This window comes from Hyperoodon ampullatus (genome assembly GCF_949752795.1).
Source record: "Hyperoodon ampullatus genome assembly, chromosome: 18".
In the NCBI taxonomy this organism is placed as follows: Eukaryota; Metazoa; Chordata; class Mammalia; order Artiodactyla; family Ziphiidae; genus Hyperoodon; species Hyperoodon ampullatus.
Window position 1 is genome coordinate 6,799,282 of NC_136931.1, and position 18,479 is coordinate 6,817,760.

At 42.8% G+C, this 18,479-nt stretch overlaps 1 protein-coding gene across 1 annotated transcript; it reads left to right on the top strand.

Annotated features, from left to right (window-relative positions):
* The first annotated feature begins 2,377 nt into the window (after positions 1 to 2,377).
* MPHOSPH6 (M-phase phosphoprotein 6) lies at positions 2,378 to 15,677 on the top strand. The gene is made up of 5 exons (XM_079723961.1): positions 2,378 to 2,470; positions 7,561 to 7,673; positions 12,797 to 12,887; positions 14,980 to 15,074; positions 15,531 to 15,677. The coding sequence occupies exons 1-5, from the start codon at positions 2,420 to 2,422 to the stop codon at positions 15,661 to 15,663; spliced, it is 483 nt and encodes a 160-aa protein (XP_079580087.1). The 5' UTR covers positions 2,378 to 2,419; the 3' UTR covers positions 15,664 to 15,677.
* Positions 15,678 to 18,479: the final 2,802 nt, after the last annotated feature.

Consider the following 18,479-nt stretch of genomic DNA (forward strand, 5'->3'; position numbering starts at 1 on the left):
CGTTCAATGGGGAGAGTTTCAGTTTTGCAAGATGAAAAGTTTTCTGTGGATGTATGGGAGTTACGGAGGCACAAAACTAAATGATTGGAAGGCCTTTCCCCAGGCTAACTCCTCCCCTTTCAGATCTCAACTTAAATGTCCCACTTTTAAGAGTCCTTCCCTTTTCCAGGCCAGAATGGTTTAGGTGCCCTTGCTATACCCTCTCATGAGCCCGATACTTTTCATGTAGGGCTCTTATTATAACTGTAATCAATACCTAATTGTGTGTCGTATTAGTTTGCTAGGGCTCCCATAACAAGACAGTTATGACCAGGTGGCTTAAACCACAAAACTTTATTTTCTCACAGTTCTGGAGGCTGGAAGTTCAAGATGAAGGCATAGGCAGGTTTGGTTTCTTCTGGGGCCTCTCTCCTTGGCTTTCAAATGGCCACCTTCTCACTGTGTCTTTCCCCTGTGCATGTGCATTCCTGGTATCTCCCTGTGTGTTCAAATTTCTTCTTATAAGGACACCAGTCAGATTACGTTGGGACCCACTCTAAGGGCCTCACTTTAACTTAATCACCTCTTTACAGGTCCTGTTTCCAAATAGAGCCACATTCTGAAACAAAATCCTGATGAATTTTGGAAGGACACAATTCAACCCATAACATGGGATCACCTCTATTGTTCCCACTTGGTAAACTATGACAACTCATCTCGTTCTCATTTCAGGACCTTTACAGTTGCTATTCCCTCTTCTTACTACACTCCACCTCCAACCCTTCATCCAACAGGTTTTTCTCAGCTTTCAAGCCTTGGCAATATCATCTGACAAGAGCCATCCCAGAGCACCTGAACTAATGTAACCCTACAAGTCACTCTATCACATCATCATTTTCTTTCTGCCATGGCACTCACCAGAATGTCAGCGCCAGGAAAGGGAGGTCATGTGTTTTTATGCACTAGTGTAGCTCAGAGATTAGCCCAGTGTTTCACACGCACATGTGAATGAATGAGTTTCTATAACCACTTACCACATTATCATGACTTTCTGAGAAAACCTGCCAGGGCATGGCCATGTTTTATTCATGTGTCAGCTCTCTGGTCAACCTCAGCTCTAACACTTACTAGCTGTGTAAACTCTGGTAAATCCCTTAACCTCTCTGGGCCTCAGGTTCCCAAACGAATACCTTCTTCAGAGTTCTTATGAGGACTAAATAAAACACTACACGTGGGATACCCAGCATAAGAATTCGGCATACAGGGGGCCTCCCTGGTGGCGCAGTGGTTGAGAGTCCGCCTGCCGATGCAGGGGATACGGGTTCGTGCCCCGGTCTGGGAGGATCCCATATGCCGCGGAGCGGCTGGGCCCGTGAGCCATGGCTGCTGAGCCTGCGCATCCGGAGCCTGTGCTCCGCAACGGGAGAGGCCACAACAGTGAGAGGCCCGCATACCACAAAAAAAAAAAAAAAAAAAAAAAAAAAAAGAATTCGGCATACAGTGCACGCTATCAGCTGAAAAGCTACTAGGCTCCAAAGTGTGGCAGCTGTGAACAGTGTGCAAACTGTCTTTAGGTCGTACACGGAGCATTAAAAGTATCAATTTGGCAACGTTCTTTTAATTCCTCGGATTAAAACAAGGTCATGTTCTCATGCTCATATGTCTTTGACATCTACCTCTATTCTTCCTCGTTAACAGATCATTTAGGTTCAGAGACGCACACACCAGTTAACAGGTGGATTTAACACTGTAAGGGCCATTCTGCGGCCAGGCCGCCTGGGTTCATCCCCCACCTCCCTCCCTCTGGCTTTGGGCTAGTTCTGGAACCTGCCTGTACCTCAGTTTACTCAACTGTAACAAGGGGATAATGACTGCCCCATAGGGTTATCGAGGATATAAAATGAACTTATGACACGTAAAGTGATGCAGAACATAGAAAGCCCACCAGCCACGTTAGAAACACGTGAAAGAAACGGTCGGGGGGCGACGGCTGCTGTGAACTATCTCAAAGGTCTCACCAGGGCGACTGGGTCGGCGAGGCAGGACGGGGGTCCGTGAGGCGGGCGGCGCTCAGCCGGTGCGCGGCCTGAGGGGCCCGGTCGAAGCCCTCGGGGAAGGCCGACAGCGGCCAGGACTCCGGCCTTCTACAGCTGCGGCCTCTTTGGGTCTCCCTCCCGGTGTCAAGTCGCTCTCACTCCTGCTTTGGCGGCAGCGCCTTTCCCCCGAGCTTCTTCACTAGGCGAGCGCTCCCTGAGGCGACGCGCGAAAAGCGCGGGCCAAGCTGAAGCGCGAGCAACGGGGGCGGGGCCACGGGGCGGCGCCACGGGGCGGCGCCACGGGGCGGCGCCACGCGATGTACGTAAGAAGGCGCCGACGCGCACGCAGCATCGCGCATGCGCAGCGGACCTAGTGTCGGAGCGCGGCAGCTGTGGTACTCGGTATGGCGGCCGAGCGCAAAACTAAGTTGTCCAAGAACCTGCTGCGCATGAAGGTGCGGGGACGCGAGGGATGCGGGTCGGGCGGCGGGAGTACCCGGTCTTCCAGACCTGGCTAGAGCCGAGGCGGCGGGCGTATGGGGGCATTCGAGAGGCCCCGGAGGACCTCCAGCTCTCGCGGTCATTCATTCACTTAGCGCCTGCTCTGCGTTAGGCACTGGGAACCGGATTATAAATCCGTCGGATTCTCTTTTAAAGCCCGCGGCCGGATAGGAGAGACGCCTAAGCAGGCAGTTAGGATGCAGTGTACTAAGTGCAGTGATGCTAGAGTCGCCGGAAGCCCCTGGAACTTACTTGGGCTTCTGAGGGAAATGGCGTCTAGTAGAGGCTGAAGTGTAGGTGGGAGGGTTTGGTGCATAGCGGCATAGACTGTGGGGAAAGCGAGTTCAGAAGTCTGAGAGGCAAAACCCCAAAAAGCCATTATTTCCAAGAACTAGAGGTCATTCAGTATGTCTGGAAGGCAAGTAGCAAGAAATGGGCTTGGAAAAGGAGACAGTGATCACAAGATGCAAGGAATTTTAGGCCAGGTTAAGGATTTTTTTCTTTATCTTGTGAGCATTGGGAAGCAGTTGAGCACCGGGGAAAGTAACATGAGCTGTGCTTTTTACTTTTCACCGTTACTTTAAGTGTCCAGTGGAGAATACATTGGTGAAAGAAAGACCCGACAAGGGACCAAACTGCAGTCATAACGACCAGCTAGAACTAATGAACTGGGTGAGGGGTTTCAGGTGATGGTGGGAATGGAGAGAATTTTAACAGTTGAGGTGACAGTGAATTATGTCACCCAACTTGAAAGAAAAGTGATTTTCAGATTTGAAATTGAATCAGTTTAACCAAATAATTTCAGAGTTGTGCGGGGGAAGACAAGGGTGTATGAAATGAATACAGGAATTAAAACAAGAGAAACACCCAAGCCTTAAAACTTAATAGTAGTGGCAAACATACTATGTGGTAGACATTCAGTGCTTTGCATATTATAACGTGTGAAATCCACGTAATAACCCTTTGAGGTGGACACGATTATTATCCCTCTCTTACAGCTGAGGCACCTGAAACAAGAAGTAGGTAACTTGCCCAAAGTTACACAGCTAATAAAGAGTATTGGCAGGACTTCTGGCAGGACTTCTGACTCAGGCAGTCTGGCTTCAAAGCCCCTGCTCTTAATTACTATCTGTACTGCTTGTCGCTGAACACCACTCATAGATGCAGACTGTTAGCTGTCATGTTTACAGAGTAATGGATTTCCAGTGAAGGGAAGAAAGGCGTGAGTAATGTTTTGAAAGATTGGAGAGTAAATGTTGCATGTGCAAGACATGAATGGAGTTGAGCTAGGGTTAACTAGGGATGAATAGGGAGAGTGAGGGTGCAGGGTAAATCATAGCATAATTTATCATTTCTAAAGTACTTCTTTCAAGCGTATTAGCAAAATTTGAACCTTTACTGAACAGAGTTTTTATTTTTGCTTATGGTTTGTAACATCATGTAAGTTTCAGAGAAGTGGACTGGCAAAGCAGACATTGAAAAGATTTTAGCAGTTGTTTTAGCTCTTGGAATAAGTAAAGTGAAGATGTGCTGGGTAATTAGGGCTCAGACCAACTATCTGACTCTGGAATTAGGAAGGAAGAAGTTCACTTAAAAAAATTATCCACCCCTACTTGAGTGATTGGGGAAGACACAACTGGACATTGGAAGCAAAGGAGAGAGAAAAAAATTACCCAGGTTCTTGATGTGGGTTAGCAACTTCAGCCATTGATGAGAAAGAACTTACTGGCAGGATAGCAGGAGACACAGTTTATACAGATAGAGTGGGGTATCCTTTGAGAAGCAATGGAGCAGCTGCATTTGGTTTCCTTATCTAGCGTAGCTGTTCAGCCAGAGCTAATTGTAGAGTAAGAATGAGAGGGTTGAGGATTTAATATTGACTCAGTTGTTTTCTAGTGTACTCGAATTCCTCTGTCTTGGTCAGCTACTGGGGGCTGGAGGGTGATCCTGACCACAAGTAGAAAGTAAAGGAGGTAGGTGGAAGGTCTGTCAGTATGATGGAATGGTTGTAGAGAGGGTACTTCTTGTGATTTTAGCTCTTTTGGACTCCTAAGACAGAAATTAGTGAATTTTTTCTGTAAAGAGACTTTAGTCTTGTGGGCCAAACAGCCACTCTTACAACTACTCAGGTCTTCCGTTGTGGCTCAGAGCCAAATGAATATGACCTTGTTCTAGTAAAGCTTTATTTACAACAATATACATCCAGCCTAAGGACTGTACTAGTTTGTGAGACCTGCCCTAGGCCGTCAGTTGTGAGTAAAGTTAAATCACTATCTTTAGAGTATGTTCTTAGATGCTGTAGAGTCAGGAGAATTGGGGAGTTGCTTGATTCATATTCACAGGATGATCTTTCCTTTCCATGTGTACAGAATGTGTGTGTGTGTGTGTGTGTATTTTATATACCATAAATAATATCTACCTGACTAAAATTAGGAGGTAAAAGGGCAGTTGGGCAGGACTGGTGAGTTTCACCACCAAGAGTATAAGTGATGAAATGAAGCATCTAGGTTTAAAGAGAACCATCCAAGAAAGGGAGTCTGGAAAAATAAGACAAGTCTAGACTCACGTTCAGAGAAAACTTATTGAGTTCTTCTCAGGTACCAAGTACTGCCTGAGTACCAGTAATACAAGATGAACAAAAGACATGGTCTACTATTCATAATCTTAGTCTTTTGGGAGGCACAGAAAAAGCATAATGAGCCAGTGTTGATAAGGCTGTCTTAGAAGTAGGGAAAGGTATTCTTTTATGGGAACAGACCTGAGAAGAGCTTGGCCAAAAAAGTCAGGGAAGGCCCAAAGGACACATGCTCTGGGCCTTCCCAGAGGAATATTTTGCCAGGCAGAGAATTGAAGCATGATGTTGAGTAGCAGAGGCAGAAGGAGTGGGAAGTCCAGGGTATGCATTACAGAAATTGCCAGTTCTTCTTTCCTATGGTGAGGCTGTAGACACAGAGGTGAAAGGATGAGGACCACAAAACACTTTAGATAGATTGCAAACATTTCTTTTATGTTTATTTAAAATAATGATAGATTCACAAGAAGTTGCAAAAAATGTAGAGGGATGCCGTGCACACTTCACCTCCTTGTCTTATATTGCTAGAGTACAGTGCAAAGCCGGGAAATGGACAGTGGTACAATCCACAGAGCCTGCTCAGATTTCACTGTTTTACATGCACTCCTTCGTGTGTGGGGGCAGGTGTATGTGAGAGTGTTTATCGTGTGTAGATTCATGTAACCATTACCACATTCAGGATACAGAATTGTTCCGTCACCACCAGGTTCCCTTGAGCGACCCCTTTGTAGCCACGCCCACTCCCTTCTATCATGCCTAACCTCTGACAACCACGGATCTGTTCCCCATTCCTATAATTGTGTGACTTCAAAGATGTTGTATAAATGTAATCATTACAATGTGTAACCTTTTGAGATTGACTTTTTTCACTCAGCGTAATTCACTTGAGATCCTTCTAGGTTATTGAGTCAATCAGTAGTTCCTTTTTATTGCTGAGTAATATTCTATGCTATGGATGTACCATATACTTAACCATTCACCTCTTGAAGAGTATTTTGGTTGTTTCCAGCTTTGGGGCTGTTGCATATAGAGGTGCTGTGAATATTCTTGTATAACTTTTTGAGTGAATGTAAGTTTTCATTCTCTGGGATAAATGCCCAAGAGGACAGTTGCTGGGTTGTATGGTAAGTGTATGTTTACTTGTGTAAGAAATTGTCAAGCTATTTTCCTCAGAGGTTATACCATTTTACTTTCCCACTAGCAGTGTAGGAGTGATCCAGTTTCTGTACATCATCATCAGAACTTGATATTATCACTGTATTTTATTTGTGAACATTTGTCAAGTTTTGTCATTTCATTTTGTAGCCATTGGTAAAGCCCTTATGCCTAAAAATGCTTGTGTTTTTGGAAGAGCTGGAGTAGAGGGGAAAGTACTATGGAGCCTGGATAAGGGAAATAAGTGGGGATTAATGGAAACCAGTGGAACCCTACACCGAACTTCTGGGATGCTCCTGGATGTTTTCTGAATTTATTTTTTCCCATATTGATACTTTATCATTTTGCTGCAGTTAACTTCTTGGTTTGTTCATCTGTCTCCTGAGGAAATATAGCTATTGTTTGTGCTAGGAAGAGACTAACAGCAGGACTGGCCTGTTCTGAGTTGAGCTTCTGCAGATTTTAGAATAAAGGGCAGCCGTAGAGTTGATGAGCGTTTCAGAGGATAGATGTAAGTGAAGAGCAGCCGGGTTACAGATACATCTTTGAGGCCGTCTGTGTTCACAGAGCCCTTACAATGCATCATTCGTCATGCTGGTACTGATGGAGATGATCCAAACACAGTCCCTGCCTTGAAGGTCTTCAGAAAAAACAGAGACTCAAGAAGTTAAAGTGTCCTGAGACTAGTTGAAGCTGCCATGGGAAGCTTCTAGGAAAGAGATGCTGATTTCACCTGCAGCTGTCAGGGACGATTTTACAGAGATGGAGTAGCCTTACCTTTGTCAGAAGGGCTAGAAGTTGGCCAGGTGGAAGAACTTGAGAAGGGCATTACAAATCCAGGTCAGCAGCTGCAAAGGCTGATGGGCTTCCCAGGTCAGAGAGAGACTCGGATAGCACTGAGCATCCTCTCCTTTGTGCCCCGCTCACTTTCTGTCTCAACCTGCCTGTCCTGCTCTGTGGATCAGTCTTTTGTCTTAGCCCTTGCTCACTGGATATTATGTAAAACTGAAATACTTAACGTGATACTTATTGAATACAGTTGGGGTTTTTTGCCTGTTTTATTAAATCAGAAAAACTAAAATGTGGTAAAGCTCTTTTAAAGTCTTCTAAAGGAAGTACACATGTTGCTTTTTATGTGCTCTAGCAGGCTCCCTCCTGAAGTGATGTTGTCAAGGGCAGGGGCCTGAGCTGCTTGGTCACCCCACCTCCACCCATGAGACGGGATGCCCAGAGAAATGAGGGAGGGCAGGTTGAGTTTTCCTCAACTGTAAGCTGGGAGAAATAGTTGCTGACACTGATTTTGTTTCGTTTTGACAGTTCATGCAAAGGGGACTGGACTCAGAAACCAAGAAACAACTAGAAGAGGAAGAAAAGAAAATCATTAGTGAAGAGCACTGGTACTTGGACTTGCCCGAACTTAAAGAGAAAGAGTAGGTTTTTTATGACACTTTGGGTGTTCAAAGGGAAATCCCTGTAAATGTGATTGATCATTGCATGACATAAAACCCATGAAATAGTATCTATTTAGTTTCTTGAACTAGCCTTGCAAATTTTTTTTTAATTATTAAGTCTATAAGAGTTCTAGTTTGATTTATACATTTTTACTGGTCCTCGGCCGTCATTTATAACATCGTTCTTTTTTTTACATTGCATAAAGGAATCAGCCTGTAATAACTAGAGACCTTTTATAAGAATCAGTAATGTGCTCTGTATCATATTAAGTTCTGAAGATTAGATGTGTTCTTCAAGCCTCTCCAGTTTTGTTTCAGTAGCAGAGTTCTCCATTAGGCTGAGCTTTGTAAAGGCAGGTCAGGAATGTTTTGTTTATTTTCTTTTTTTTTAATTTTTGCTATTAATACCAGTCATCTTAGCTAAGATGAATTGAGTCTATAGTGTGTTCTAGGAACTGGGCTAAGCACTTTACATCTCTTAATTATTTAATCCTCATAGCAAACTTGAGAGCTGGCTACTATTATTCCATCCATTTTATAGTTGATGAAACTGAAGCTTAAGGGAGGGTAACTCGGCCAGGGTTACCAGCTAGTCGTTACTGAAGCTTGATAACACACTAGATCATTTCTCTTCCACCTCTAAGCTTGGTTGATGCATGATAAATTTTGAATGAAGGAGTGAAGGATTCACATCATCAATTAATTTTGCTGAATTCTTCTGGAAGCTGTTTATCATTTCTCCTTGATGCTTTCCTTACCTTGGTAACCTCTGTGGTATGGCAGTTTTATTTAAATTTTGTCAAATGACTGAAGATGCTGCTTATTGTCTCCAGGCCCATTTATGTCTTTCCTTTCCATACCTTGTAATTTATTTTCTTCTTTTTAACACATTGTTTTCCATGGTTCATTTGGCGGACTTTTTCTGAATCTTTTCTGGAAGGTTAGACATGCTTCTCTAAAGATAGAAAGTACGTCCCACCAGGAGGGATGGAAGGAAGGTACTTTGTTTTCTCTGCTTGCTTCTCAACTTGCTTTTCTCTTGCTTCTCAGAGGAAGCAAGATGTTAGTGAGGAAGGCGAAGATGATGCTGAAGATGGTATGGATTTGGGAGCAGGGGTTGGTAGGAAGGGACGGTTACTGGTAAGGAGCTATAATTTAATTTTATGCCTTGGCTAAACTTGCTCGAAGTTTTGCCACATGTTTTGTTACTTGCTTTTATTGAAAAGCAAGACAGTTTGTATCCTGTTTTCAGTATTGTTTTTTTTCCCCCAACACAGCATATTAGTCCCAGAAAAATGACCTCTAGATTCCTTTCCTAGGGAGGTAGGTGTCTCAGTCTGTTCAGGTACTATAACAAAATACCACAGACTGGGAAGCTCATGAACAACAGAAATTTATTTCTCACAGTTCTGGAGGCTGGAATTTTAAGATCAAGATATCAGCATGGTCATGTTTTGATGATGGCCCTCTTCCTGGTTCATAGCCAGCGCCTTCTTGCTGTGTCCTCACCTGGTGGAAGTGGCTAGGGATCTCTGTGGGGTCTCTTTCCTAAGGCCCTAAACTCCTTCATGAAACCCCACACTCATGACTTATGCACTTTCCAAAGGCCTCACCTCCTAGTACCGTCATCTTTGAGGGTTAGGACTTTAACATACGAATTTGGGGGTTGGGGGAGGACACAAACATTCAGACCGTAGCAGTAAATAATAACCTTTTGCCATCATTCAGTGTCCTGTTTATGCATAGGGACGAATTATCAGTTTAGGATGTTGGCAGGAAGAGATGACACTGTCAAATTGGGTAATTTGAGGAGTGTATAACAGAGACCACCAAAGTGTGAGCAGGTGTAGGGAAGCCACTGTGGACAGTGCAGCACCTTGGCGGCTTGTATAGTAGAAATAACGTCCACTCCAGGCCTGGAGGATCAAGGGGAGGGAATGGTTACTGAATCTCAAGACAGGCTGTGTGGAGAGAGCATCTTACAAGAGCTGCTACCTTTATTTGAGGGCACGGCCAGCCCAAGTAATCCCATAGGAAGGGAGCCAGCCGTTCCAGACAGCAAAGGAGCCCTTCCATGTATTACATTCAGATCAGCCTCCCAAGGCATTAATGTTGGGGGCGGGGGGAGAGTGGTGAGTAGACCTGGAGGGGTAAGTGGATGGTATGTCCCTGGTGTGTGTATGTTTTAACACCCCAAATAGGGAGACAGTGGAATGGATTGGTTAATTAAGTGCATGGGCTCTGGAGACAGGCAGACCTGGGTTTGATGCCCACCTCCGCTACTTGCTTACTTGGGATCTTGGGCAAGTTATTGAACCTGTCTTGTCATTTGTATATTGGGTGTGATAATAGTATCTGTTACTTACATTATGAGAAGTAAATGAGATAATGTATGTGAAGCAGTGAGCACAGTGCCCGGCATAAAACACAAGAAATGTTAACAGTATATGTGTTTCCTTATACTTGAATATTATGAAATTCACCCACTCTTTTTGCTCATTTGTGTCTGTGAATCTTTACTTGGTATTGTCATCTGAATTATTCCGGAGGGTTACTACTATCTGTGAAACTGGAGATTCCATTGTGTATATGCTCTGGGAGTCTAGAGGTTGCCATTCAGCTGCACTGGGCTATAACTCAGTGACTGTTAGGGCTGTTCAGTGTTCATACCTCCCCTTATAGGACACCCCTAGCCAGTGACCAGGCTATGTAGGGGGCTGAGGGTCTGGCTTCTTTGTCTCAGCTTGGAACAACTGCAGGGCTTCCTAGAGTTTCTTGTAGGGGCTGAGTTCTTGGCATAGCCACGTTGCAAGTCAGCTCCTCCCTCAGCCCAGTCTTACAGTCTTCATTTCCTTAGAGGGGCATCTGCCATGCAGCACTCACCAATAAAACTTCTGCACATAACTCTGTCTCAGAGTCTGTTTCCAGGGAACCTGACATAAAATACTTAGGAATACTAGGAATAGAATTTACCAGATCCAAGTTTTTGCTGTGTTGTGGCTGTATGGTTTTTCTCCAAAGGATGTGCCCTGGTATAGAGGATGTGAGTATAGCCATTTTAATTACTCCTTTGCCATAGGATGTTGTTTAAAAAGTATTTTTGTCTCCTGTGCTTCTTGTGCTTGTGCATTGTGGCCTGGTGAACTTCAAGAACTGGGAGCTCTGAGATTGACCCTACTTAGCAAACTGACAAGTTAGCCTGCCACAGTTTCATGGATACTGGTGGAAGGTACGAGATTCCTGAGTCAGAGACAGAGGACTTTATTACTCACAGCACAGCAAGCAGCATGAGCATCACATTGGCATCATTTCCCCTAATCCCAGGGAGGATGATGTGGCACCCACAGTAGGTTTGCATCACAGCAAAGTCCTGAGCTTAGGAAACCTGAGTCTTTGATACTAGACTGCAAACAGACTTGCCCTTGGCTCCAATGGAGGCATTGTCTTTATTATACTGGGCATTAAGCAAGTCTGCGCTTTGCTCCAGAGGAAGAATGAAGGCAAAGCCCTGCCTTTCAAAGCTGTTCACTGTGCATATATCCTTTAAAAGATATTTTGGAACAAAAGGGCATTTAGTGCCTCACTCACAAGGTGTGCTAAAATGAGAGAGACCCATAGAGAATTGTTTCTCAGCAGTGAGTTTTTACCCTGTTTTGCCGTGCATATTATTTGTGGCCTCAGGCAAGTTTGTTTATTTTTTTCTGAGCAGTAGTTTCTCATCTGCAAAAATAGATGAATATTTCCCTTATTTGCTAACTGAATTAGTGTTGCTCATCATTGAAACTATGCTGTAGATAACAAACCACTTATGCTCCTTTTTATATTAATGTTACAGTTATTGGGCCAATAGAAACCCATGGGAAAGCCCTCTGAGGGGCCAGTGGCCCTACTATGACTCCTTTCCTGGCCTTTGGGTCCACCTCTTGACTTAAGTGAATGCTTAAATGCATATGTATGGTGCTTTCCTGAGGGAGATGATTTACTGGGGACATTGGTGATGTTTTATCACCTGTACTTCACAAGAAACAAGTTCGGCCGGTAGAAAGGGAATCTCTAGTTTATAGAAGAGGCTGAACAAAAAATTCAGGAGAGCATGTGCCTAAATTTTTTGGTTACAGTCGGCGGGCTGGTTTGGTACCAGTTGCTCCCTTGTGGCCAGGAGTGGAATAACCTTCTTCATGTTTATCCATTGTATAAGTCTGTTATTTATTATCTGGCCCCCCTCTAGAATGTAACCTCCACGAGAGCAGAGCCTCTCAGTAATGACTGTCTCCCCAACTCTAGAACAGCGCCTGGCACACAGTTTGGTTTAACAAGTGTTTGCCGAGTGAGTGAATGAATGAGCGCATCTTGACAAGAAGCAGGGCAAGATTGCTTGACAAGGAGCAATCTGCCATAAAGGCCAAGTATTTGTTTTCCTGGCTTGCTTTATGGTTGATTGCCGGGCTGTAGTCGGATATGCTTACCTGGAATTGGGGTCATAAACTGGTGACTCACGGGAGAATCCCTTTTGGAGACTGAAACATTCACACTTACATCACATTTCCAGGGCAACAGTGCCTCCTGGATGCCCTCTCAGCAGCAGTGTCATTTTTACCAGGGTGGTTTTGTAGCATGATTTTGGTTTGGAGTCAGCCACCTAGCTACCCTGTTTCTGCCCATTTTCCAGTTCTGCTCATCCAGCTCTCCCACTGATTCTGTGAGATACCAGTATCCTTATAATAAATTACTTCTCTGCTTAAGTCATCCAGGGCCAGTCGTTATTTACAGCTAAGAGCTCCTATTAAAACACTCTTTTAAAGCTACCTAGGCCACTAATTTCTGCAGATTTAATAAAAACTTGGTGGGGGGTATAAACGTCAAGGAACCTTTGCTTCACTTTTGGAAAATTCAGGTGCCCTGCCGCTCTTGCCTCGTAATGCTTTTGTTGACCAAATTAATCAGTTTTTATTTCTAATCCTAGGTCAGAAATATTACTGTGTTTTTTTCTTGATTCTGCTGAGAACCATAAGATCTATTTTTCATTTGAAATCTTGACTTTTATTTGCTGTGCTTTGTTATAAGTAGTCATGGTATTAATACAGGTTTATTTTCTCGTCTAGGAGTTTCATAATAGAAGAGCAGAGTTTCTCGTTATGTGAAGATCTTCTCTACGGAAGAATGTCATTCAGAGGATTTAATCCTGAGGTTGAGGTATTAAATATAATTGCTTCACATTTAAGATTTTTCCAATTGAATTCTTTCTGCTTATAATTGGGTTTAGGTTTTTCCCCACCAGATACCATTTCTCCTCATTATATAGAAAATAACAAGTCCTTAAATATTGCCATAGCTATTTAAAGAAATCATAGGCATTGCAGTCTAGTTTTATGATAGAATTGAGCAGATAATTTAATATAGCTGTATACAGTCCCGGACAGTGCCACTGTTAAATGTTAGAATTTTACCTCAGTTCTTTTGCAGGAATGTCAGAATTTTATTCATATGATGCTATTACAAAAAATTATTCTCTGGCATCTATAAATGTGTCTTTTCTAGTGGAAAAAATGTTACTTAAAATTTGAGTAATTTGACTTTTTAATGGACAGGTTTTAATCCAAGCTTGTAAATAGATTTTTAAATGAATCTTTGGAAAGTTTGTCTGAAAATGAAATATTCAGCTTATAACTGAGACGTTCATTTTAATTTTCCTGCCTCGGGTTTGTAGAGAAGCACAGACCTTCATTTAACAAATAACTATTAGAACTCTGGCTTATATATTGAAAGCCATCTGTCAGGTACTTGACCAACCAAATGGAGGTTTGTGGTATAAAGCTTTAGTTTTGTAACTATCACTTGAAGCCACGGTTTCTTAACCCTGGCACTATTGACATTTGGGGCCAGATTATTCTTTATGGTGGGGGCTTTCCTGTGCACTGTAGGATGTTGAGCAGCATCCCTAGCTTCTACCCTCTTCCCACTAGATACATATATACACCCCAGTTGTGGCCCCCAAAAATGTGTCCAGACATTGCCAGAGGTCCCTTGGCAAGCAAAATCATACCTGGTTGAAAACCAGTTCTCTCAGGATGCTTATAGGAACCACAGTTAACCAAACGAAATGCCAGAGTTTACTTAAAGATTGTAGGTTGATTTTCTTTCTTTTCCTTTTTTGAGGGGATATGATAATTAAGGTGTTAAATTTACTTTATGCAGAATCAACACAAAGTGTTTGTTTTTAATATATTTCCTTGTTTTGGCCTGCTTAAAGCTTTAGATTAGGAAGACAAAGAGGACAGTGGGGTGAAAGGGAAAAAAAGATAGCAAAGATTATGAGTGGATGATGTCCAGAGCCTAGGGTATTGGGCGGGCAAGGACTCCAAAGTATGTCTGATACAGTGGGAAAAAGAGTTGATCTGACCCTCCAAATTTGATGTGGGAAGTTATTAGAAAATGACTTTAATTACTGGCACTCTGTAACACTGAATATATTCTCTCTGGGAAAGGTTTTGAACGGTTTGGCTTGCAGATCTGAGCTGTCATAAATTGTGAGAAAAGTTCAATGTACCTGGTTATAAAAAGAATGATACCAACTTGAGAGTACTTACTTTATTATAAGCAGGACGAACTTAGAACACATTTTTTAATATCTATGTGTTTCTAGTGATAAAGAAGGTAGTGTACTTTTTTTTTAAGTCTGTCAGAGGATAACTATCAAGAAAAGGTTAATGTGAGAAAAAGAAATGAAGGAGGGACCCATGACGTGTGGACATCATGTGGAAATCAGTGCGTTACCCACCCGCGTGTTCAGGGGTGAGGAAGGTCTCCCAATTACACCAGAGCCAGCCTTCCAGTTCTTCCAGCAGTTTGCTGCTCCCCTTCCCCAACCACCACCAAAAACTGCATTTAAAATTACTCTTGACTGTAGTGTTTCTCCCATTTGGCTCAAAGTTGGGAAGTTCAGAGGGTATCTGAAAGTTTACTTCTTCTTTCCCCCAGTCACTAGAGTGTGTCAGCAGTGTGCCTGCTTTAGGTACAAGTAACTAATAAATTTATGATCTAAAATACATTTAAACTCATTAACAGTAAGTCTAATCTAATGGAACTTTGTCTTATTATTTTTTTAATTCAGAGCTGGCTTCTATCAGCTTATTGTAGAATAAAGTATTATAGAGAATCCCTTATAAATTTTGGTTAATCCTGTAGATTCTGTGGCTTCTGTGTCTCTACCTTCAAATACGTTTGACACCAGTTCCTTTAACAAGCTTTTTCCAGCCCTGCTAGTCCCCATTGTTGTATTTTTCAGAAATTAATGCTTCAGATGAATGCTAAGAACAAAGCAGAGGAAGTTGAAGAGGAAACAGTGGAGCTCGATGTGTCAGATGAAGAAATGGCTAGAAGGTAACTGTTACCTTGGACCAGCTTTATAATCTGAGCCCAGCATTCACTGGCTCTCACGTGTGCACTCTTTCGCATGGTGACTGGTCTACCGTACCTTTGAAGGGAGTACCCCAGCAGGAAGTCATCTTGGCTTAGTCATCTTCTAACATGGCCTGGGGTAGATTTATACCTGTCACAGGCTGGCAAATTGAGGGCTTATTTCTAGTGCTGTTTCTAATACATATTTTAAAATATACATCTCAATTTATTTAGGATAATGCAAAAACAAAAACAAAAACAGTGAAGAATTTAGTCGTTCATAGAGAAGTTCATAAATTTTAAATCAGATGGCTTCTTTTAATCAAAGTTTTGATTTTTCTTATTCTTTGTTATGTACTTGGTTTGATATTCTTGACAAGTCTTGATTCCTACCTTTTTTATTTGAAACTAAACTTGTTCTGTATATCATCTTAACAGATACGAGACCTTGGTGGGGACAATTGGGAAAAAGTTTGCCAAAAAAAGAGACCGTGCCAATTATGAAGAAGATGAAAATGGAGACATAAAACCAATTAAAACAAAGAAGATGTTCTTAAAGCCCCAAGAATAAAACAGATGCCTTAAGATATGGCTCAGGGATGCCTTGTGAGAATTAGCACATTTTGGAACTCATTCTGTTGGTTCCTCTATAGTTATTAATGCTGTAGTGTTTATTTGTAAAGAAATGTATAATTTTGAAAACATGCTGTTTTTGGAACAGATGTGTGTTGGATGTTATACATCCTTTGCTTAATGGTATTCATCAAGAGTGGATTTTTAACCCTTGACCTTCAACTGTACATAGGTACGTGGTTGCTTCCTAAAGAATTTTTTATCTCAGATTTTTTTTAATATAGTTCTCCAGTCACTGACCTTGAATTGACTCATGTAAACGAATACCAGTGTTTAAATTGCCCTTATGTTTATAATCATGTCAAGTCAGTTCATACCTATATTTCGGAATCAAATGTCATGAAAATTTATTATATGTAAATTCATCAAGAACAAACATGCCTCTCCAGGCTGAAATATTTCCATGCTACCAAGTCAATGTCAGTGTGTGGAATTATGTTTTTACGTTTAAAGCCTTTAATTAATTAAGAAAAAAATTGTTCTTTAATAAATACCTGTTTTCATATACTTTTTCATTCTCTTATACTTTCAAATAATAATTTTAGTCTAATTCAGTATTGGAGCTTTTGTCCAATTAGTAACTTTTAAAAAACAGCCATTAATTTAGAATATGGTGATGTATTAGGTTGAACCATAAGAAATTGCCTTGGGCTTCCCTGGTGGCGCAGTGGTTGAGAGTCCGCCTGCCGATGCAGGGGACACGGGTTCGTGCCCCGATCCGGGAAGATCCCACATGCCACGGAGCAGCTGGGCCCGTGAGCCATGGCCGCTGAGGCTGCATGTCCGGAGCCTGTGCTCCACAACGGGAGAGGCCACAACAGTGAGAGGCCCGCATACCGCAAGAAAAAAAAAAAAAAAAAAAAGAAATTGCCTTTTATGGGTCAGAAACAATTATTGGTTTTTGATAGTTCAGCCCAGTAGAATTTACCGCCAAGCAGACCATCTCCTAATCTGAACCTTATTCTAAGTAGTAAATACAGAAGCCCATGGAATTAAGTGTGTAGGTGTGTCTGTCCATCTGGAGATATGTACCTAGGACATCTAAGAAATAACTGATTTCATCTAATTATGTTCCCAGCAATTAAATGAGGTGCATTTCTCCTCTCTCTCTGAATCTCCTTAGATTCAGATTGCTCTGTGACCTCAGTTCTCTGGTGAGTTATGAAAAGGTTGTGACTTTGAAGTTAATCTGACTCTAATTCATTGTGAAGGTGAGGACAGTGCACCTTCTGGCTCCCTACATCCTGGGGCAGAAGCTGGAAGTTTTTCTCAGTGCTTCGCCAGCACCACAATCCATGGATTTATGGAATCCTTCATGATATTCTGCACAGCCTTCCTTCCAGTAGCTGAACCCATTTCCCAATAGAAGAAGTGGAGCAGTGGGCTTGTGCCTCTGGAATTCACTGGTCTTGGCACATACCCCAACACCCAGGAGCAGTGGGTGTAATAGGATGGTGGAATGGTCTACTGAAGATTCAGTCACGGCCCTAGGTGGGTACAACATTCCATCTTACAAAATGTAATTTATGTTTTGAACCACTGACCGCTCAGATGGGGCTGTTGCTCTCATCATGGTCAGAACGTATGGTCTGGAATCAACAGAGGCAGAGGGAGTGGCTCCTCTCACTGTTACACCCAATAACCCACTTAGGCATTTTGCCTCCTGTCCCTCAATTTTGACCTCCATTGTTTGGAGATCTGGGTTCCCAAGGAAGGTGTGCTCCCACCAGGGAGGACAACAGTGGTCCCATTAAGACAGAAATTGAAACAATCTGGTCATTTTACCAGTAAATCAGTGGGCAAAGTTTACCCTCCTGGCTGGTGCCTGTGATCTCGGGAACAAAGGGACATGTGTGTTCCTACACAATGGGTGATGAAGAAGGATGTCAAACCCAGAGCATTCTCTAGGGCATCTTTTTTAGCACTTCCATGTCCAATGACAAATTTTAATGGAAAACTACAACCTCAGAGGTGGGAACGATTTCAACCCTTTAGGCTATGAAGTCTTGGGTCACCCTAGCAGGTGTCACCCCTGAGCAGTTGAGATGCTGGCTGAGGAAAGAGGAAACATGGAGTGTGTAGGGAAAGAATGAAGTTTATTAACTTGCGACCCTTACAGCCTTGCGACCAATTACAGGAACAAATTACAGAGCAGCTTCACATCTTTTCTTCCTTGGTGTGTGTGTGTACTAACTTCTCTCTCCTCCTTATTATTAATGTGTAAATTTTTTTTTTTTTTTTTTTTGTGGTACACAGGCCTCTCACTGTTGTGGCCTCTCCCGTTGCGGAGCACAGGCTCCGGACGCACAGGCTCAGCGGCCATGGCTCACGGGCCCAGCCGCTCCGCGGCATGTGGGATCCTCCTGGACCAGGGCACGAACCTGTGTCCCCTGCATCGGCAGGCGGACTCTCAACCACTGCGCCACCAGGGAAGCCCTGTGTAAATTTTTTTAAAGAGGGTTAACTTTGCTCCTAGCCTTGAGATAATAGAATATTCAGATGGGTCTATGACTAAAGTCCAGGTGTAACTGACAGGAGATAAGATGAATAGTGTGACTGTTTCCCAGAAACGGATACAATGTCTGCTGGGATTTTGAAGAAGGAGTGAGAACATCTTTTGTACAAAGGATGTTTGCAATTTGTTAGGTAGAAATGGAGTTTTTCTTCTGGGAAGTTTAATCACGTTTAGAAGCGTGCATGTGCGTGCATGTGTTCACGTGCATGTGTATGCTGAATGGCCCAAGGGACAGACTG